The sequence below is a fragment of the Strix aluco genome, chromosome 5, assembly GCF_031877795.1.
Source record: "Strix aluco isolate bStrAlu1 chromosome 5, bStrAlu1.hap1, whole genome shotgun sequence".
NCBI lineage: Eukaryota > Metazoa > Chordata > Aves > Strigiformes > Strigidae > Strix > Strix aluco.
In genome coordinates this window covers 71,463,542-71,487,623 of record NC_133935.1, presented here as the reverse complement: position 1 = coordinate 71,487,623, position 24,082 = coordinate 71,463,542, and the positions used below count along the sequence as shown (strand labels likewise).

General features: G+C 34.7%; 1 protein-coding gene across 4 annotated transcripts in view; it reads left to right on the top strand.

Annotated features, from left to right (window-relative positions):
• The window catches only part of TBC1D22A (TBC1 domain family member 22A), a 200,003-nt gene that overhangs the window by 44,191 nt on the left and 131,730 nt on the right, over positions 1 to 24,082 (top strand). For all 4 annotated transcript variants that reach the window (XM_074827720.1, XM_074827719.1, XM_074827722.1 and 1 more), the window contains exon 8: positions 2,796 to 2,910. In XM_074827720.1, coding sequence (XP_074683821.1) covers positions 2,796 to 2,910 — 115 coding nt within the window. The remainder of the gene's footprint in view (positions 1 to 2,795; positions 2,911 to 24,082) is intronic.

Here is a 24,082-nt window from a genome sequence, read left to right as displayed (position 1 = left end):
TAGTTCTTACTGTTATCATGAATAAAAGTTAAATTCAAAAGAATAATTGATTGGTAATGACATCTCATGAGATGTAGTGGTTCATAGTAGAGAAGTAATTCCAGTTTCTGTTGCTGGTTTAGAAATCAAGAAGGAAACCTTTTGTGAAAGTGGCCTTTTTAATGAGTCCTATTTGAACACAGTGATGAGTGTTGTATAGAAACTTAAATCAGTCTACCTTTCAGGTTTTCAGTGCTTACTTTTTTTCAATTCAGAACAGTAAATGAAAGTTTATGAAAATGGGTAGGAAATTGAAAACACTATTTCAGTGTGTATTTGTTGAATTTCTGATTAGATGCATTTAGGGATATTAAAGCTGATATGTCAATCACCGAGTGATCCTTCCTGCTCAATATTATTAAAAAAAAAACCCAAACCCAAACAAAAAAACCCATATCCGCCCCCCCCCCCCCCCTTAGTTTTCATATCTGGATTTTTAAAATGCTTTGAAATCCATAGGCATCTCAATTTGCAGTGCAAACTATGTATATTATCAGGTTCTGAGGAAAGGAAAGGTTGGTGGTACAAATTTGTGGTTGTTTGACTTGAGACATACCTTCATGAAAAGCACTATTTTTATAGTTTGTACAACGGGTATTTTGATAGCTGTTAGTTACTGAACTACTGATTTTTGGTTTTGTTTTTGTTTCTCATAGTGCATATTCTGTAATCCCATCACACCAGGAGTTTTTTGTTTAGCCTAGTGTATAACACCGTTCTACGTTCTGCAATTGCTACTTAAATAGGTTTTTCTAGTCACCTCTATCTGATACGTGTTTTCAAGAAAGTTATTTGTATTTGCGGTTTGTTAAACATGCCCTTTATTTGAAGTGAAACACAGAATGATAACGCTGATAATACTGAAAAACTTACGTTACTGAAACTAGAAATGGCTGACAGAAGCAGGAAGGATGGCTGTGAGCTAATTAACTTACATAAATTTGCAGTTTGTCAATAATAGTAAAAATATGACATAAACAACTGTAGTTTTATAAAGATAAATGTAAAACCAAGCTGTAAATGGCAGAACTTAAGGTCTGTATACAGTTGTTGATAAGCAGTGAAACCCCACTGGCTGTTGCTTGATGGGCAGAGGTTGGTATTTTTTCAGTTTAATATGCACAGGATATTAAAAAACATGAGGTGACAGGACTAGCACCAAGAAGAATTTATAACTACAGGATTTTATGTAGAATTTGTTATGAATATCTCCATTTCTGTCTAATCTTTGCCCAAAACTGAAATCACCCTGAGCAAAAACTCAATTTTAATTGCAGCTGTTACGGATCAGACATGAGATGCTTGTGTCGCAGTGCCTACCAAAGCTTTTCATACTTATTGTTGGCAGTTTCCCTTGTTCTGTGGATGTTCAGAATGCCAGGGAAATGCAAAACCTGAAGATTAAGGAAAGTTGTTTCTCAAATGAAAGCCTGTGGGAGAAATGTAGATGTTGATATTTGGGACTTGTTTTCAAAGCAAAAGGTACAAATGTATTTCAGCTTCAGTTAAAACGGAATTAGAATAGTCAACTTCTTAATCTAAGAAGAACTTGAAGTGAGATTGAATAGAAATAATACAACCTTCATAAACTAAATTTTCTCTCCCTATTACCTCCTTTCAGGGCAGGTTTTTTTACACACTTTTTTGAAGCTGGAGCATTCATTAACCTCTGAGGTTGCAGCAAGCTATGCAATTTCCTTTGGTGTCCTTTCAAAGTCTCTCATTTTTTTTTATTAGTTTTGAGGCCTTATTTTAAGAGCGACATAGTCCTTTGGTTTGAGGTCTCCTTTCTCTGCTCCACTTACCTGACTCTACATTCTGGCATCTTGGGCAGACCTTTCAGGGAAAGAGGAAATGTTCTTTTGCTTCAGAAGATTATACCTGCTTGAGTACCTGTAATTAGGGCAAAGTATGTAGCCACTTTCACTCTGCTACTTATTTGCAGCATTTTAAAGACATGTAGCACATAAAGAAGCAAGTAATTGAGAGGAAGTACAGCTTGTCACAGACCTAAATTGTGTCAGAGATAAGTTCTGAGATTTCCCTGCTCCATACTCTTCTCATGCTGTCCTTCCTATGACCAGATATGTTGTGGCCTTAGGAGCTTTTGCAGTTCCTAAGTAAGGTACAGTTTACAGAGCTGAGAGTGTGAAGTTATGTGATATGGCAGGCAGTTGCCTTGTGCTTACATTTCCTGATTTTTTTTTTTTTTTTCAGATCTTTTATTAACCAATAGACATGCTTCTGATGTCTAAAACCCTATGCTGCAGTATTAGGCAAGCTTAACTATCACAGAATCTCTTTTTATGGGCATGTTATTAAGAAATCTAAGCTATATGAAGTACTTTTTTCTGTTATTTAGGAATAAATAGAATATTGATAAAATACTGATTTCAAAGAGGTGAAGAATCATGATGATTTAATATTTCTTCTGTCTCTTGAGGAAAGAGGAATTTTATTGGAATAACTCCAGTGAATAAATGCTACTTTGTTGTAACTACTGTATCTGAACTATATACTAGGTTGGTTTTAACATGTGCTAATACCCTCAGAATGCTTCCTTTTGAAGAACTGAGAAGCTTACTTAGCACTGGAAGTTAATTATGAATACCAGTGTCCACTTATGCTTTTGTATGCATGGTTTTACACTAGTAACTGTATGATATTAAATTTGTCCTTGTATAATTTAAGTGCCTTGTTTAAAATGTGCTCATCACTTGATAAATTATCTCATAGGTTCTTTAACTCTTTTTCAGATCTTTGAAAGAATTTTGTTTATCTGGGCAATTCGTCATCCAGCCAGTGGATATGTTCAGGGCATAAATGATCTCGTTACTCCTTTTTTTGTAGTCTTCGTTTGTGAATATATAGGTAAGATTTATTTTAATACGGAATTATGAATTGGTACTAGTTTTGGAACAGCATCTTCATTTTAATCTGAATAATGACTTGGATGAGCTAATCAAAGCATAATTTGATACATTAATTACAAGAATTCATGATAAAATTCTAAATCTGTATAGTTACCTTTAAATATATACTGAGAACCAATGAGACTTTATTTAAGTAGTCAGTGGAGTTCAGGATTCTCTCAGTTTTTTATTTCACTACTGCCTCCCCCCCCCCCCCCCCCCCCAAAAAAAAAAAAAAAAAAAAAATCAACCAAACCTCTGTAGAAGTTGCAGACAGCGTTATCTGGAAGCAGAGGAAAGAAACACAATCTAGGGGTTGCTTTGATCTTGATTTCTAGTTAAGAAGTGTTCAGCACTCCTGATGCTTCTTTCTTCATAGGTGGTTTTATTCTCTGTTTCTCTCTCTCTTCTAATTCAGATTTTTTTGTGAGAACTTCTAAATTGTACATAGAAAATGAGCAGGTGTTTAAAAAAAAAAAGACCCAAAACAACAAACAAACCCAGACAACAATGGAAAAACCCCCACACTAAAACAAGGAAAAACCCCCATGAAACAAGGAAAGCTTTTAAATGAATGGCAGGGAGATTAACATAGAGGGAACCTACTAAACTGGATCTAGGACTGAAGGAATGGCAACCTGGAATTAGGGTCTGAAAGTTAAGGCAGCACCAATCAAATTTCTCTAGTTAAGAACTCTACTCTGCTGTGATTTACAACACTAGTAGCGATAGTAGTGTAAACAGCTGTATTACTGTTGGGTTTGTGGCCTTATATGTGAGTATACTTTTTGAAAACTTTTTTATTTGGCAAACTCTGATATTGATTAAATGCTCATCTGTTACTAGAACATTATTCTGATCTTAAATTTATAGATTAGTATTTAAGTCTTTATAGACAAGAGTATGGCTAACCATTACTGATAATTCATTACTAATTTGGCTATAACTATGGATATAAAAGATAAGGTTAAACAGTAAAAGTGACAATGTAAATCTGGCTTGAATTAAAACTGTTTTCCTTGTAGTTCTATTTGTTGTACACATATGCAATGAAAATACACGTGTATATATGTAAACTTCAGCAATGTATTGTCTGGCTACTTCAGTGAGGCTGTATATAGTGGATTCTTCCTACTTTCTCTATGCAAGATATCCATTGGTGTCTTAATCCAGATTGATTAGATTTAATGAAGGACAGACTATCCTTGAGTGGATGATAGAGTATCCATTTACTCATTTGCATGGCAACACCTCTGTTGCTTTGCTCATTTCTCGTTTCATAGAGGGATATTTCATTGCTAAGTAACTAATGAGAACTACTGCTGCCTTCTCCCTAATCATCTCTTAATTAGGGTAGAGGCCTACTCCTGAGAGTACTTGCAGTTTCTGCCTTTTACTCCCTCATTTGACAGATAATGAAAATGTTCTTAATGATCCTAGAACAGTAGGGTCTTTAGTAGACTTTAGGGTTGTTAATTGAATGAAGAAGTTCAAATGAGATGTGATTAGAGAATTGATATTCCATGTTAAATAGACCATTTAATTAATATGGTAAATAAGTTTGTCTTTACCACTAACTTATATTTGGTGACGCTGGTGATTGTTAACCTATTTGCCAGTTTGTCAGTATTTTCGTATTGGAGAGCATAGCCGTTCCAGTCAGTGTCCAGTGAAGAAAGGCAAAACTCAAAAAACTAACAACTGTAAAAGATATTTTGCCACTGAAAATGTATGAAACTCAGAAAACTGTATTCTGAAAACTCATTTAAAAGCTAATATCAATATAGTAAGAAAAATGTCAAAATGAAGGTATTTTCTTTAATATAGTAGTGGTCCTGGCTAAGTGCTAAGAGCAGTTATTTCTCCTGGTGGCATATAAAAACTTTCTGAGATTTGTCTTTAAATAACTTTTTGATTTGAGTCTTTGTAATATATTCAAGTTACACTGAGTGATGCATTCAAGTCAGAATGAGTAAGAATGTACGTTTTACTTGAACTGGAGACGGAGACATTAAATTTATGAAGTACCTAAAAAAATCCTGAGATCTGTAATAAAATTATAGAAGGTTTCAAAACTCAATCTGTGAATTGTGCTTAAGTAATTTAGATAGAAGTAAATGCAGAATTGCAGGTTTCCTAGCAAAAATGTTTAAGCTATTAGCGTATTTAATATTTACTCCAGTAATATTCTTTATTTCTCTTATATTTTTACTCTAGATCTGATTTCTTGCTCTGATTTTAAGTGAATATTCATTTGTATCTTAAATTGCTTCATTTATTGCTTTATTTTAACTGATTTTTGTATTTTTCTCAATGTAACTGAAACCTTGTATTGCATTTTTGAGTCACTTGGGTCCTGATTCATGCCACATTTTATTTTAGCTCTTTCTAGAATTAAGAAAGAGGTTTTACAGGATTATTACAGATTAATAATAAATTATTATTTAAAATGCCACTAATAATAAATCTGTGCTGATTAGATCATCTGATGGTATGTCCTGATAATGTTTACACACAGTTGCAGTTTTGTCAAATATTTTGGTGGGAGGAAAGCCATGTTTATTTTAGCTTTATGACAACTAAGAGTGCCCTTAATCCTTAATTTTGCATAACAAGTGTATGATGCATTGATTCTAGTGATGGGAGTCTTTCTGTTCTGCTGAACACATACAGAAACCATTTGGAAAAGTGTTTTTAAAGAACTTTTGAAGTTACAAATGACATGTATGGAAGTGATAATTTACTTGCCTAGTAAAATATTTTTCATTCAAATCTGAACCAAAAAGTAGGTTTGTGGATCTTTTTATAAGGACTGAAGTCATAGATGTTTTGATGGTTTAGTATGGATTGAGGTACCTAATTTCAGAACATAGGTTCACACATTTAGAATAGATTGACTGAATTTAGAAATTGAAAATGTTAAATGCTGAGAGCATTCTTTTAACCTTTTCAGCAGTGTAAGTATGATGAAAGTGTAATTTGGTAATGTCTCATTAGTACCCCACTCAGCAATAGAAGCAGAATACTGTAACATTTTCAGCAAGATAAAACTTTGTTGTCAAACCAAGCCAGGAGAGGCACAACCTCAATTAAAGAAAATTTCAGAGGGGTAGATACTGGCCCCTGATGGAATGCAGTAGTTTCATATTAAAATTTCTGTCTAAATTAGGAGACAGAGGAATTGAAAACTTAGGTTTCTCATACAAGGTGATTGTGTGTGTCAATCTCAACATTTTTTTCCCTGAAAAATGTTAGAGATCTCTAAGATTATTCTGTCATAACAGCTTTTTTGGAATTTCAAACGCTAGTGGTATGGGAAAACTATTTTGTGCTTACTTCTAACCTCCTACATGACATAGCACTGGTATAACACATGTTGTCAGAACAAATAGTAATTACCATCAGGGCAGTTTTCCTGAAAGCTCTGTGTCTTGGTAGTGTATTAGTTTGTGTCAAAATGAATCTCATCCACGTGGATGCAATTCCAGAGGCATTTTTGTTAGTAAGATATACCATGTGACTGCTCACTGTTTGCTGACTTAATGTGGACAAGGAAATATTGCAAGTCCTATTTCAAGTTGCCACACACGTTGCTCTCCTTGTAGACCTTCCTGTTGCTCTGAGTTGCTGTTGGTATACAATGTTTTCAAGTATTAAGTTGTGCTGCACAGTTGCTTGTGTCTTCTTGCTCATGGAGTCAGCTATGCTTCGCTACATCTGAGGTTTCAGTACTACATCTGCATTTCAGTAATTCACTGGGCCTTGTGTGTAGAACCACGGAGAGGACCTGGATTTGTTCACCATTGAGAGAGATGAAAGCTCAAGAGAAATACCATTCATAATAAAGATGCATGTCAGGCCATTTGCTGAGTGGAATGGCTGTGTGAAATCACTTTGAGATCCCTAGCAGTGTTGGATCAAGAGAAAATTAGGAGTTAGTAGGAAGTCAAGGGCAGAAAATGAACACTATCGTAGCACTTAATCATTTTATGTCAGGTAAAGAATGTCAAGAAAAATGAGGCTGCTGAAGACTGGAATGGCGATTGAGATATTGTCTGCAATCTTCTTGTAATAGAGGACCTTGAGACAATTTGAGGATGTTTACAAGAACTCATGAATGGAAAACTTTGGAAAGAGGTGTCTTACCATTGTAAGTATTTTACTTGTAATCTTAAATCCTTTTGTAGAAGACATTAAATGCAAATTCTGTTACCTAGTGTTTTTTAAATTGATACTGCCATGACTGTGGAATAATTAACCCAGGCCCAAATCTTAATGGGACTGGGATGGGATTTAGTCCCAGACCAGTGTTACTATGAGAACATAAAGGTTTTTTGCTTCTGGAAAAGCCATCATCTACCTCTAGCTCCCTTGCTTAGCTTTCTTTCCATTCCCTCTCATGTGTCACAGGAAGTCTTCCTGTCCTTAAAATGAGATTTCATACTGCTTATTGTCTTCTTTCCTTCCTTCTCAGGATATCTGCTGTGAATTATTAAATTTAAAACTATTAATTTTGGTTTTCCCATAGTTTGGATAGTTGAATGCTGTATCTAAGTTTGTTATTTTCATAGTATGATTGGAGTAATGTCTCAGAGCATTGTATTGTGGCTGTATCTGAGGTAATTCCTCAGTGTTTATTTGTAAAATATGACAGTGTTGTCAATTTAGCAGAGACTTTTTTTAGGAGAGTTGTAATTTTTATGCAATAAGTAAATTTAGTTAAAATGTACATAAAACTGAATTTCTGAATGATGAAGCAATAAGCCAGAGAGCAAAGAGTGTTAATCCACTGACTCAAGAGAGCTGTTAGAAGATTTTCTCATATTTACAGGGTTAGAAGGTAAAATTTTGTTTAGCATGCATTATTTCCATTACAAGACCAACCTGAAACCTTGATTGCTGCAGTATATAAATTAATCTGCAATAATTAATCCTGCTATCTAAACACATAGATCTTTCTTACTCAGTTCCACCAATTCACTAGTCTGTGGAGAATTATGAATTGGGCTCGTGCATTGGGGTTTTGAGGAGATAAAGTAGAAAAGATGTAAAATTGTAGTTATTCTATTTAGAAGAGACTGAGTGAAACCGAGGAGCTATAACTGGATTAACTGGATTTTCTCTCTCCCAGGCCCTTCAAGTGGTTGGAGACTGACAGAATCATCATTGCTGTCTTCTGATTTACCAGGAAAACAATACTGGAAAATCTCCCAGGACAGAGTGCTCAGGAATATGAGGTATTTCTTCAGTTTGAGAGATGAAAATATTTTTATTTGCAATTGTTGTATGCCCTTGAACTTTTCTGATAATTTTGGCATTACACTTTGTAACAAACTTCTGTTTTAATGCTTTGCTTTGTTTAAATAAATACATGTTTTTGAACAATACTGTATTAAAATGTTTTTATTTACACAGAATCACAGAATCATCTAGGTTGGAAAGGACTTTGAAGATCATCTAGTCCAACCGTTAACCTAGCATTGGCAGTTTCCAACTACACCATATCCCTCAGCGCTATGTCAACCTGCCTCTTAAACACCTCCAGGGATGGGGACTCCACCACCTCCCTGGGCAGCCCATTCCAACAGCTAACTACCCATTCTGTAAAGAAATGCTTCCTAATATCCAGTCTAAACCTTCCCTGGTGCAACTTGAGGCCATTACCTCTTGTCTTATCACTCATTACTTGGTTCAAGAGACTCATCCCCAGCTCTCTGCAACCTCCTTTCAGGTAGTTGTAGAGGGCGATGAGGTCTCCCCTCAGCCTCCTCTTCTCCAAACTAAACCACTCCAGTTCCCTCAGCCGCTCCTCATACAACATTTGTTTAAATTACACATTTGTTTAAAATGACTTACGAAACTTTTACAAATTAAATTTGCAGAAAAGCACTAACGTGAAGCATAAATGATATCTTAACATTTTCTTGCAAGTTGTAAAAGTATTAAGAAGATATTCCCTCATTTTTTTAAAACCATTGTAATACTTGAATGAAAAACTATTAAAAATAATTTAAATCACTCTTCTGTCATATGAGAATTCAATGCCACAAGTTCCATTTGATCACTTGAAATTTTCTCTCCGTAATGCAGATTACCAGTAGTGTAGTTTCTATGTACAAAAGTATATTTCAGTGCTGCTTCTTAGTATTTTCCATGGCTTTTTACAGTAATATTCATGACATCAGTGAAGTTGACTGAAGTTCTCATAAACATAAACAATATTCTTTGAAATATTATTTGAAAATGGAATGAAATATTGTGGTCTGTGTGATTTGGATGGGCAAGAAATGAAGACAGCTTACAGAAAACTTTTGAATTAAAGTCTTGAAAATACTGAAAACCCAATTCCATCTTCTACGTAAGTCCAGAAAGCATCATATGCGTTCCTCTGTAAAAGATCTGCAACATACATGAGCTGCTTAGTGATCTGAAACTTTTGACTTACCTGTCAATTCTTCGAAGCACTCTTTGCTTTCACAAATTATGAAATGCGGTATATGCACACATACATGTACATAACTATGACATGACACAGAAATTGTTCAGCATTATCTTAGCTTGCTTTGAGATAACTTCTATTCACTTTTTGAATTTCTAGGAATATGCTCCCCCACTCATGCCCTGTTGATGTGTTAATCTGTTGTCCAGTGAAAGTATTTAGAAAGTGGTGCAGAGTAGCTGAGGAAAGGGAGGACTCTGGGTAAGATAAACAGCATTTGCATTTGGTTTTAGATACTGGTGGTTCCTGCTTTTCACCATGGAAAAGGTGAAGAAGGTCCACAAGTAGGCAGAGACGTGTGTTCTGCCTGTGCACAGTGCTGAGGACTTGGTACTTCTGTGCTGTGTGGCTGCACTGATTTTGAATGCAGTGGGGAAGCAGCTAGAAATGATAGGTGCTGAAAGAGAGAGTCCTAACAGGATGTTTCCTAACTCATTAAATAGACTTTGTGGAGCTAAATTGTGTTGTATCCTGTTTGTTTCTTATGATTTGGCTTGTTCTACTTTATTTAGGAGCTTCCTGAGACCCTTTTATAGGTCTCATTTCCTCCTTGCATCTTCTGTTTTATACCACCTAGCAGATTCCTCAGTTGGAATTCAACCATTCTTTTTGTGGAGAAAGTACTAATTGCCCCATTTTTAAGTCACTGCAATTTTAGACTCTGATGTTTGTAATCCTGTTATAATTGATCTTTGTGAGGAAGCAGTAGTGTATTCTGAGAATTTGTAATAACTTAAAGATACGTACATATCCTTCTGTAATTCAGAAGGTTATGGGTTTTTTCCTGTTCATTTAAATATTTTTGGGTTGTAGTGAAAAAAACCCAAATCTCCTTCAGGTAAATTATATCGCATCAAAGGAGATAAAAATATAGACCTAAATTTTAGTGCTTTAAAAAAATGTTAGCACTCTTTTGAAGCACTTGGCTAGATTATATTTTTAAAGGGTTCATTTGTTTTTATGTATGTCTCACTTAAGAAAAATGAATCATTCACAATATCTGAGCAATTTTCTTTATTAATATATAATGTAGTTTTTCCATGCCTAATTGGGCAAAGAATGTACTATTTTACATCCTTCTATTCACTTTAATCAAGGAGGAGAATCCATGTGAAAATAACTAGCAGTGAATTGTCTGAATTGTTTGTCAGCTAGCAGTGCTTGCCATAAGGTACTGCTGTGTCTAGGGCTGGTTAATAAAATAGTGTATTTGGAGGCATTGCAAACTGTAAGGAAAATTTGGATAGTATTAAGAGAACATCTTATTCTTAGTTTATGAAGGGTTAGGGAATAAGAGAGAATGAAGGAGGGCAAATATGTCTGCAGGACTTGAGGAATTGAGAGAATTGATTAATAGGGGACCAGTGAACTATAAATTGCCTTTAATCTTTTGTTCCTTTTGGTTTTGTGTTCGGATATTTATTTTAATTATTTACCTGGACAAATTCATCTTTATCTTTCAGCATGACTTGTTGGAATATTAATTTTTTAGTTGCAGTTTGACTGATCTTGTAGTGAACACTTAGTTCTGGCTTAGAGTTATCATAATGTTTTCAGTTAAGGATTATTTTTTCATGTAGTTAAAATAGTAAAAGCCCTAATGAATGTAGTTGAGCCCAGGTGTGCACTTTGTGTGTGGCTCACTAGTGTTAGAGTTTATTCCCTACTGTTTTTCTGGAGTTGCTTAACCTACTGCAAGTCAGTGGTGGCATTTAGCATCAAATATATGAGTGAAATCTGTTTGCATAAGCTCTCTCCTGCTTTGGTCAAAATGAGGTGATTTACATATTTAATTAGTGGAGTACCAACCCAATTAGTGCTACTGGCATTTCTTGGAGTATAGTAACATTGAGAATGTATTAATAATGAGCAGCTGAGCACACAACTACAAGTAACTGTTTGGTGTAGTTGGGTGATAGTATATTGCCTTGTATATTTTACTTTTTAATATATTTGATTCCTAGGAAGGGCTTGGAACTGTGTGAATTAGATTCTTATGTGCTGTAGAATTCATATTTCAGATCCCATTTGCTGTTTCAAGAGGTCGATGTACCCTGCCTGTTGTAGCTTTATTTCATTGCTCCTTAAACTTCACAGTGGAACTGCATATTTGAGTATTTCCAAATCAGGTTTAGTTGGACAGAAAAGGGTTGCCATGTGCTTAGATCACCCAGCTAAATCAGGGCTTGCTGCTGTTAAGATGGGTAGCTTTGCTTTCTCTTTTCCAACCCCAAACATGCATTTCTGTCTTTTCTCTTTGTTGAACATTGGCTTTTCTCTGGCACAGTGGATCAGTTCAGTTAAACTGGCAGGAAAATAGCCCTGTAATGAAATGAATAATTTAGCTTTCTGTTCTCATCTTGAGGATCAGAGATGAAGATCAGTGCTGATGTGGGGATAGGAGCATGTTAGGGAAGAAGGGAGAAGCCAGATCTCTGTTTAATGACAGGTAGCTCTTAGACTGCTTTAGCTGTATTATTAAACTGCACGCTCATGATAAGTCATGGTGAATTCCACCTATTTTTTGATTAGCAAGTTAGGGAGCACTCATAAAAGCATCTCAATGGGCAGATGTAGGGTATGGCCACCTGCTTTTCTACTATTTTTACTTTCTAGTGTTGTCTCGAATGGCCGTGATTTGTTATAATAGACAATACTGTTTTACAAAATCAATCCTCTAACTCGGTGTTTCAATTTTGATTTCACTGTCTTCAATATACTGTCAGTTTTCCAAGCTAATTATAACAGTTCATCTGAAACGGTGGATGCACGGTGGATGTGTGCTTGCATCCAGTAGATTTCTTGGAGAAAGATTTGAGACTGAACAAGTTTTTATCAGTAACTGTCTTCAAGGCTAAAATTAAAAAAAAAAAAATTGATACACGCACTTTTTTTTTAGTCCCCTAAAAGCCTAAGCTTTGTTGCCTTTTTTCCCTATCATATTTAGAATTGTTTTTAATGTTACTTCTGTTATGTTTTCTATAATCTTAATTCTTTTTTAAGTGGTTCCGTAGATCTTTATAACCAAAGTATTAGAAGTTGTATCATACTGATGGGATGGGGAAAATAACTCCAGTCATCTTCATGACCTCCACTGAAACAAAATTAAGTTCTTGACAAATCCATCCAGTTAGCCACACAAATTGCAAAATCAAAATTCTTACTCTCACAAACTGGCACATATTTGAATAAAGTTTGAATAAAGTGTGGGCTGTGATAAAATATCTTTAGTTTGATTACAGATGTATAGTAGTCATAGTACTGGATATTTAACTCATAAGAGTGTGATAGTTGACGGAATAGGATGTACTCTCAGCTTCACTGTCAGGGAAAAATTAGTGTGTTTTACTTTTTTGTGGATACTTTTAAGAAAGGTTCCTATCTATTTGAAGTGGAATAAGCCTAATTAAAGTTAGAATTATCTGGCTGTGGTTAACAATTGCGGTCAGAAGTGAAAAAGAGACATTAAGATTATCCTAGTAAGTATACCTAATTGCTTAATTGCCTGGTATTTTTAGTTATCTGAGAGAAAATTAGTATTTTGAGTAATGATATTAATTGCTTGTAGTGTCTTATGAATTTTGGTTTAGAAAAAATAAGCCAACCAAACCCCACCCCCAACTTCAGACCCTGAAATTTTAAGGTGTAGTAGTCTTTCAGACTTTTTTTAAGCTTTTAAATTGCCTTCAAAGAAAGGGCAGTCCACATAACTAAAGCATAGATTCTTGGATATTAATACTGAATGGAAAAAAACCTAGTATGTAAAGTATATATGAAAGATGCCTTTGCAAAAAAAATAAGTAAATAATTAACAAGGAGTCTCTGTTATGTTGATGTAGAACTTAAAATGTGTGCAATTTTGTATGTTAGTAGTTACCAGGGGTGTCAGAATGCAGCTTATGAAACCATAACACTGCATGTGTTTTATGCTGTAAAAATATAGAAGGAAAAAACCCCAAACCTACGACCTGTTGAAAAAGAAAGTAATAATACTTCAGTTTTATAATTAAATGAAATTTGTTGCATTTATTCTTTCATACTGCAGTTATCAATCTAAATTCAGGTCTAGATGACAAGGGAGAGAGAACAGCTGTCACAGTTGTATTCATCTACTACAGTTTTATGAAGCTTCTCTAAGTTTGCATTTTTTTATTTTTTTGAAACAGTTTGCTTTCTATTTTCAAAGAGTAAAGTAGACTTTATTATTGTTGCACCGATTTATAACGTTACTATTTGCAGTCTGGATATTAATGGTATTTTTTTAGTCAAACGGTTTTCAGTAATGCTGTCTGAGTTTTATAGGTCTGAACTGTTATATTCAACATAGTTTTGTGGGAAAATTAGCAAAATAATTCAGGATGACAGTTTGGTTTAAAATTTTTCTCATGAGATTCTATTTGATAAATAAGAGAAGTACATACTTGTTTTTGTTTTCACTTATGAAGTATTTTCTTTATTCCTTTGTGCTCATACTAATTTCATTATGTCCTAAAACAAACTGAAATGATATATTTCTCTAAGAACAGTTCTCTCTGATTTATCTGATGAAATTTGATCCAATTTTTATAAGTAAAGAAGTGTTAAAGGAAAGGTGCTTTCATCTGTTTTAAAAGCTCTTCCTAACTTTTGTTGTTCAGAGGTAAATTAAATATGGTAATAAGAGGAATAGAAAAGTTAGACAAAATGGAAAGTGGTGGATTTGTACTAAGACTACATTAGAGGTTACTCAGGTATTTCATATTTGAAAAAGTAGATGATTTCTTATGAATATACCTTCACAGGAAAACTGTGTTATATTAAAAAGTAACTTCCCCTTTCTTCAGGAGAAGAGAGGGGAAGAAAGTGTTTAAAAAAAAGAAGGAAAAACCCCCAAACTTCCTTTTTTTTTTTTTTTTTTTAATTTTGTTTTAAAATGTCAGCATTATTTTGGTAGGACTTTGAATCAAAGGAAAGGACGTTTATGTACTTAAGAAGAAAATATCTGAGTTTTTCAGACTTGTCATGTTAGAAAATGCTCTTCCTTTTTCAGAGTGGCATCTACATACTAAATCGGTGTGCTCTGAGTCCTAAAGCTGTCACTTTAACTTAACCTAAATAAGTATTTCAAAGCAGTGGTATATCTAATTATCATACTGCATTATTTTTAATTGAAAGTGTAGTAAGCAACAGTTGCTCTATTTTTGATCTGTGTTTGGCTGACAGACTTTAAAAAAAAGTGTCTAAATGGATTAAGAAAGATTGGCTACAAAGGAAAACTATAAGAGTACCTATTGAAGAAGCAAACGTCTATTATCAAAGATTAAAATAAACATCAGAAGGGTTTATCAGATTTAATGATTTCTAACGACTGGTAGTAATTACTTCCAGGTACCGCTATTTGATTTCATTGTTTTTTATCTTAGAGATGTTGCTGCATATGACTGGCTTTATTGTTAAATAGAGAAATAAATGAAAATTTTTGATCTTTTTCTCTGTTGACATATGATAGTAACTGAAAAAATGGCAATTGCCATTTCATATAATTTTTTTTTGAGTCATTTATGACTGTAGGTATAGGATTACCTTAATCTTCCTACTCTTCCTAACATAGTATCTTGTTCTGGTACAAAAGTTTCTTATTGGCTGTTAGGGCGAAAATAACTCGTTTATATTTCCTTAAATGTAAAGCTTCCTGCTATCTGTTTTTGTGTTCTCCATGTTATTGTGAGTGGAAGCATCTGCAGGTGTGGTTTGAGATTTTTGCTTGGGGTTTCTTGGTGTGTTGGGTTTTTTTTGTTTGTGGGGTTTTTTTTTGTTTGTTTGTTTTGTTTTTTTTGTTTTTAAATCTTTGCATGCTTCCAAATCATATGAAAGAAGAGTGTGTTGAGAATACTGATCAGTATATTACAATGTACAGTCCAGCCTCTATTTATTATCTGCAGTAAAGCTGTGGTGTGAAGACTTTTTTGGAAAGCAGAATCAAGATGTGAAGAATGGGAAGGAGTTTATTAAGCCCAGGATGCTAAATATTCTTTTAGATGACTATCATGGTTTTATATTTTGGAGGAACAGCCAGGTAGAGACTTGAAAGTTACTAATAAAAATTTCTTCCATTGTATCAGTGTGAGGAAGCCTGTCAGAGTCAAAAAGTCTGACAGAGGTGTGAAAGGAACCTCTGAAATGTCACCTCATAGCAAGGGAACTGCATGGATTCTTTGCTTAGATGTTTCTCCAAACCCTGTATTATGGACAGAATCAGGGGAATTCTTTGGAACTTTTGCTATAGGAGATGTATAGAACAAATCTTTAAATTAATAAGAAATTTCTAAGGTCAAATAAACTAGTCAAAGGTTTCTATTAAGATGAAATTAATGTTTCTGTAATATGGTAATATCTCACAGACCATGAAAGCAGCTTTTATGTCTGTAAACATGTTTTGTGTTCTTCTCCCTAATAAACCAGTTGGTGTGACATGTTCATCCTACAAACTCTGCCTTGGTTTTTTTTCTGCCTATACGGTATCAGCTCACTAAGAGATTCATCCGGTTTGAGTTATTCACCATGCTACCTTCTGTGTTTTACTAGAGGTAGTCTTCAAGACCTTTAAGTTTCCTGAATTTAATTTTATATTGTGATTAAATGCACACGTTATGAAAGAGCTGATGTAGCATAATTATACTAGTTTGTCTTCTATTTCTGCTGATTGGTGAGCAGCATTGCTTCTTAGACTATAGGTTGTCTCGGCTGTCTCTATTCCTCCTGAAAGTTTATTCCACATCATATTACTACTACCAGGCATTTCCGTTCTCTCCAAGAAAGTCTGTGAGGTCAGAACAGTTGCTCCATTGGCTATGTGATTTTTTTTTTTTTACTTTGTTTTTTTACCTCACTTTTTTTTTTTACTTGACTTTTTTTTTTTTTTTTGTAAGCAGTGTTTACTGTGAGGTGGTGAGATCCTGGAACTGGATTCCCAGAGAAGTTGTGGATGCCCCGTTCCTGGAAGTGTTCAAGGCCAGGTTGGACGGGGCTTTGAGCAACCTGGTCTAGTGGAAGGTGTCCCTGCCCAAGGCAGGGGGGTTGGAACTAGGTGATCTTTAAGGTCCCTTCTAACCCAAACCATTCTGTGACTCTATACTGTTCTTCAGATGGTGATCCATGATCTTGCTTGTGTTTTACTTCAAGTGCCTGGGGTAGTTTAGAGCTTAATATGGATTTTCTTCTGGCTTAGTGTGTAACTGTACTCTATATTAAATATCATTTTACAGTTTCATAAGAAAAAGCAAGCTCAAAACCTTTGTCATTAGTAATCAAAATAAGTCAGAACTAGTAATTTCTATTGATTTTTTAAGTATTTGAGGTTTTCAGGTAGCTCTCAGATTTGTCTGCTAAATCAGTCTTTTTGTATTATTCAAGCATTTTTACTTCTAGCTTTTCTGGGTTGGTGTTTTGTGGTTTTTTTTTTTTCTCTCCGAGGTATGGTAAAAAGTTCTTGAGGAAAAAGGAATTTTATTCTCCATATATAAAATAAAATTCTGCTAATGAAAGTCCTGTTTTAGTGCATAGGATGATGTGTTTAAGTGTATAAATATGGTGACTGATGTGGATTTTAATTATCTATTTTTAAAGTTTGTTTTGCATCTGTATGTGTATTTCTAAATTTTTAAATGCATCTGTCTAAACAAGATTTGTTGTTTCATGATGCTTAATGCACGCTTCCAGAATTTTAAGAATTAAATGAATTTGCTAATATGAATGTTACCTTAAAAAGTAATACATTTCTATTAAGTTGAAATACCTTTTTTGGTTTATGTTGTTTCATTTTTGAAGGCAATTAAGAAACTAAATAGGCTTGTACTGTGAGGAAGTTATGAGAGGTTAGTGAAAGGTATTTTATTTGAAACTACAAACTGGAAATGTTGGGTCATGGGAATAAATGGAAAACAATATCTTGAATAATGGTAGAAGCAGTAAAATGAAATTGAAGAGAAACCAAAAGATTTCTGCAGGTGTAAAAATGAAAAAATTGTGAAAAGGAGAAAGTTAATTATAATTAATGTAAGTATAGGAGAGACATTTATTCCACAGGGAGCAGAATATTTTAGTTCTGGCTTGTGCATTTGTTTTGCTCTCCCCATGGTCTCCATATAGTTATAATTAATGATCATCTTTCGGTAGTGAAGCAGCACAGAGGTGGTTATACTTTCAGATCTAAATCTTCTCAAGCATGCTTTCCAACAGACTGGGAAATTACTTTAATGGCTTTTGGCATACAAATATCACAACTTTGTATGTTTATTATCAAGTAACAGGAAGGAAAGCTAAAAGAAAAAGAATTACTTAAGCAACAATAACATACTGTACAAATGTCAGGAATGTAACATTCAAATACTGTTGTATACATCAGTAGCATCTGAAGATCTAAGAGGAGGTTTTCAAATTAGATGAACCAGTGCCTTAAACATAGCTGTAAACAGCTTTTTTGACTTATTTTCAATGAGATATATGGTTAGTTAATAACGTTGTATAGATTTCAAACCAATCCAGATACAGTTGTCAGAAGTTTGTATGCTGAAACTGTTTGATTTGAATAGGCTTTTGCAAACCTATTTTAATCATAGTAATCATAAAGTAATTGGGCTTTTTCGAGAGCATGGGGATTTTTTGCTTGTTTTTAAATTGGGAAATCTGAAATTTTTAGTTTCTACTTTAAGATGTGGAAAACAAATTATAAAGCAGAAGTGAAAAATTAAGTACTTGAGCACAATAACCAAAAAAAGGAAAAAAGAGTAAGTTTTTTGCAAAACAATTTTTCTTGTATATGTTTTAATTGCCTTATTTTATAGAAAATATTTAATGCTTTTATAGCACATTAGTTTTGATAACACAGTACTTACAATTCATAAGATAATATTTTTTTATTTTCGTCAGAGATGTTTCTGAACTGATTTGTGTGTTCCATCTTTAATCATGAGATAAAAATTTATTTTATTACAGTACAACTGGAATTTAAGGACACTACCTTTCTTACAGTAACATAAGGGAAGAAAAATTAAGAAACAATATTCTTATTTTTTAATAGATAGAGGTTTTTTTCCTAGAGATTGTACCATGTGGTATGATTATTTTTTTATTTTAATGATAAATACCCATACAGTATGTAAAAATATTATTGTATCTCATGGCTTTTTTGCCACAGATGGATGTGTAGCAGTTTCATTAGGGAATTGCACAGCAGATTGAGATACTTAAGGAATGCATTCAACAGTTAAGCAATGTAAGTAGTGTTGCCTGTGCAGTCAGAGTTCATTCTTCTCAAATATGCTTCTTTTAATTCAGTGTATGCAATTTGTGATAGAAAGTCCAAATAATGGATGGTACTTATGTTCTCTTGAAATAAAGCAAGAAGTCTATAAGGTGTGTTTCTCTCTTATTAGCTCTGAATGACATGGGAGGTTTATAAAATAAGGAAGCATGTCATTTTGATTATGAAATTGGACCAATATTGCATAATTTGGATTTGCAGCAAACTGCCACTGTCATAGACTTGTGAATATGATGTCGCTGAAGAACAGTTATTTCCCCTGCCATCCACTTTTCTTTGAGAATTTATTTAGTTGTTCAGTTCAATGACAATAATAGGTTAAAGTAAAAATTTCTTAATGAGTGTGTAAATTTATACTTGTATAGAGTTATTGTCATATGTAAATGGTTGTTGAGCTTACTTGACAGCAGCAAAATTTTCAGTTTTTCATCACTGAAAAAATTAAACTTCTGAATTAAAGAAAAATTTATATTTGCATACAATTTCTTGGATAATTTTTATTACTTTTACATTTAAAGTTGAACATTTTGTTGTTCAAATGTTGTTACATTTTACAGTTAAAGTTGAACCTTTAGCTTGGTTAAGTTATCCAGGTAACTTATTAAATATATTACTGTTTATGGGATTGTTCAAATGAGTTCTTTTTGCCTACCTTTGCCTACTACTTTGCCTAAGTAATTATGTGCAAGACAAGTTTTTTTTTTTTTTTAATAGTTTCAGGTAAGAAGTATTAATTTTCATTCTTTTTAAAATTCACCCTTGCATACTCAGATATGTTGACTGTTTTTTATCTTTTACATACACTTTGGCAGTTGATTTTTTTTTTTTTCCCTGTCCAGTAAATAATTCCTTTTAAAATCTACATTAGTTTATAAATTCTTTTTGGAGGCTCTTCCGTTTTAAAAAATACAGTGCTAGAGTGGCTGTCTCTAAAATAGCCCTGTAATCAATCGCATACCTTAACACAGGCAAGGCCTGTGTTCCTGAGGCTTGCTTTAGACTTGTTTGACCACACTATGGTTTACTCTTATCCCATTCTTGCTGGTTTGTGTTCCGCATGTTTGTGTGTATGTGCATACATAGGCTTGGTGCTTAAAAAAATTAAATAAGTGCAAACTAGATAATTAAAAAATGTGATTTGGGAGATATGTTCAACCTTTAGTCTTTCATTTCTTATTCTCCAAGCACATTTTGGATTTCTCAGGAAGCTCTCTTATCAGACATTCTAAGAAAATGCTCCTGAGCATCCTGTGCTCATCATGCATACTGGATGCTAATTACTAGTTCTGTAACTTGGTATCACGTGCACCACTTCTCCCTGGCAATCTGTTTTGGTTGACAGTAGCAAACCTACTGAAGATTACTCTAGAGAATTTGTGCTGAATGTTGTGTTCTTTGTTGTTGCTAAAATACATTTTTAAGAAGAGCTGTTACAAGCTTTGAAGACTCCTGCTTCACAATAATGTCATAATTAAGGATGTGGCTTACACCTTTTTTTTTCTAAATGTAAACTCTCTTTACTGTCCAGATTTCTCACCTGTGTAAGATTGCCAGTCTTGTATTTGGCATTATACAAATTCTGTGGACCAAAGGCCTGTTGGTGCCATCTGGTTTACTTGGTTCTCTTTTGTACCCTGTTTTGGTGGTAGAGCTGTTGAAGTAGTAAAGATGTTTTTCATCTTTCTTATATCTGAATTGTTAAGCAGTAATCTTGGTCTGCAGCCTATGAAAAACTAAAGTCTTTTGTTGAATTTGCAACATAACATGACCATTTCCCTGTTTTTCAAATAAATTAATCATTCTTAAAAACAGGCCTATTTCTGTGTAGATGTGTGCAGTGGGTTATGAATTGGAATTAAGGCCAAGTTCTGGACTACTTAGTGTGGAGAAAAAAAAATTGCCATTAAAATCTAGTTTAGAAAAAGCCTGAGTAGAAAAATCTTATTAAGCAAGCATGTAGGCCCACTAAAGGAAGTTTCTCACTGATTTTCTGGTTACTGTTATGTAGAATCTGGAATTAGAGAATAAGTGTATGAAGTATTTACTCTTTTGTGATAGAACAAATTGAGAGTACTTGCAGGGTCATACATTAATTTTGAAGAGCATAAAAATTAAAAGTAATCAAGCTCACAGTGGTTTTGGAGATGGTGATTTACCTTGTTCTCCAGGTCAAAGGAGATTATAACATTCCCCATGTGCAGTAAAATTATTTAGAGAATTAATATTAATAAAATAAAATGATTAATGTTTAAAACATCATTCTTAGACAGATGTATAAAGATATTTATCTTTCTTTCTATTGCATCTTAAGGAAATTGTGGCAGATCAACTGAAAAGAAGTGTAAGATTATTAATTGTGTTAAAATAGACAAGCCACAAAACATCGTGTGTGTGAGTACATGATTGGTAATAGGGGAATATTTGAAATGCAGTAAGGTTCACGTTTACCTAAGCCTAGACTGATGAGATGATTGAGAATTTTTTTTTTTTTTAATTTTACCTTTGTGACTGCAGTATCATAAAGAAAGGGAAGTTTTTATTGGGTCATTAATCCTTAATGGCTCAAAAGCTATTTCTATCAGATAAATATGTAATTAGAATTTTTTCAATAAGAGATGTTGATGTGGTTATGTACATATTTAATTAGGTAATTGTTACTGTAAGAATTTACATTTAAATGCTCTATTATGTCCTGATCTCCTCAGAAAAACAATGCCTTAGTGCAGCAGTGGCTGAAGAGCTGTTTCATAAGGCTTTTTGAAAAATGAGCTTGAACTGGAATGTGTGATATTCTAGATGTAGAAATATTACTGTGCACCTCTGCAGTCATATGCATATAGTTTTGCAGTTTGTATACTTAGCTGATAACTTTTAGATTAGGTCTGTCTGAAGATACAACATCTAAGGTAGATTACAACAAAGTAAACTTTTACAGACAAGTACCTGTGCATGTACTCAGAATGATTTCCATGCACTTCTGCAAGTGCTATATATATTGACTTGAAATATATGGTAATACTTTTTATACATTAGATGAGAAATACATTTATGCAAATCAGTGCTAAAAAAGAACAATTTAAAGATATTCAGATAATTAAACTTTCTAATGTTTCTAGGTATTAATTTTGTATATTGGGTGTATGTAAAGAACAATCATAATTTATCTTACAGTTTGTTTTAGGCTTCAGCACTGGATCTTTCATATACCACCATCCATTACGTCCTCTACCTCCCATTCCAGTGATTTCATCTGAGTTTTTTGCCTGATTCTGAGTACTGAGACACCATTTCAAGATAAAAAGCTAAAATTAAAAAAATAATAAGGCAATTAAATACCTGTTTCGTTAAAAATTGGTTTCCTTTGAAAGAATGTATTCTTTAATACAGGTGTGGTTTTTTTTTTTTTGTATGGGTTGGCTTAGTGTAATGAAGTAGTAAAACTATCAAGTTAGATTAATTTCTTTCCCGCTGTATAAAGACTGAGTATTGGTGCTGGTGTAACAGGTTTAGAGAAATTCTGAATGCAGGTTGCCTTTTTGTTGGTTGCATTTGAACAAAGATGGACACAGACGGCTATTTGGATGCATTGTGAGGGCTGCTAGTTCCTGTAGCAATATCATTAACCATTTTAATAATATCATACCTTTTCAGTATTTTAGCTTTATTTCAGGATATGATTTCTTCATAAATAAAATTCTCTGTGAAATTGAAGTTTTCCAGTTAATTAATGCAAAAATTTGTACTATATGATTCCATCTGTCTGTAATGGCAGATGTTTTTACACATAATTTTTAGTGAAATGGTGAAATTCAAGCATTTTTTTAGAAGAAATCAAGGACATCTAAAAGACAGAGAACAGATATGAACTTAAACATTTTGAACAACCTCCCCCAAAATCATCAGCTAGGCCTAATTTTCTATGAAAACTTATTTTTAATGGAGACAAGCCATTATTATCTGTTTAGTGTGTTTATTTTCTACTGTCATTCACAGAATCACAGAATGGTTTGTGTTGGAAGGCACCTTAAAGATCACCTAGTGGACACCTTCCACTAGACCAGGTTGCTCCAAGCCCTGTTCAGCCTGGCCTTGAACACTGCCAGGGAGGGGACATACACAGCCTCTCTGGGCAACCTGTTCCAGTGTCTCACCACCCTCACAGTGAAGAATTTCGTCCTTATATCTAACCTAAATCTGCCCTCTTTCAGTTCAAAACCGTTATCCTTGTCGTATCACTGCACTCCCTGATAAAAGAGTCCTTCCCCATCTCTTCTCTAGGCCCCCTTTAAGTACTGGAAGGTTGCTGTAAGGTCTCCCTGGAGCCTTCTCTTTAGGCTGAACAACCCCAACTCTCTCAGCCTGTTCTCACAGGGGAGGTGCTCCAGCCCCTGATCATCTTTGTGGCCCTCCTCTGGACCCGCTCGAGCAGGTCCGTGTCCTTCTTATGCTGGGAGCCCCAGAGCTGGACACAGCACTCCAGGTGGGGTCTCACAAGAGCAGAGTAGAGGGTGAGAATCCCTCCCTCAGCCTGCTGGCCACACTTCTCTTGAAGCAGCAAAGGATACGGCTGGCTTTCTGGGCTGTGAGCACACATTGCTGGCTCATAGTTAGTTTTCCATCCACTAATACCCCAAAGTCCTCCTCCACAGGCTTGTTCCCAATCTACTCATCTCCCAGCCTGTATTTGTGCTTGGGATTGCCCCAACCCATGTGCAGGACCTTGCCCTTGACCGTGTTGAACTTCATGAGGTTTGCACAGGCCCACCTCTCCAGCCTGTCCAGGTCCCTCTGGATGGCACGTCCCTTCCCTCTAGTGTGTTGACCACACCAGACACCTTGGTGTAATTGGCAGACTTGCTGAGGGTGCACTCAATCCCACTGTCCATGTTGTTGCCAAAACAGTGCCGGTCCCAATACCAACCCCTGAGGAATGTCACTCATCACTGGTCTCCACTTGGACATCGAGCTGTTGACCACAACTCTTTGAGTGTGCCCCATCCAGCCAATTCCTTATCCACTGAGTGGTCCATCCATCAAATCCATGTTTCTCCAATTTAGAGACAAGGATGTCATGCAGGACAGTGTCAGTCCTTGGCAGGACAAGTCCAGGTAGATGGTGTCAGTTTCTCTTCCCGTATCCCCCAACGCTGTAACCTCATTGTAGAAGGCCACTAAATTAATCAGGCACAATTTGCCCTTAGTGAAGCCATGTTGGCCGTCACCAGTCACCTCCCTGTTTTCCATGTGCCCTAGCATAGTTTCCAGGAGGATCTGTTCCATGATCTTGCCAAGCACAGAGGTGAGAGTGACTGGCCTGTAGTTCCCAGGTCT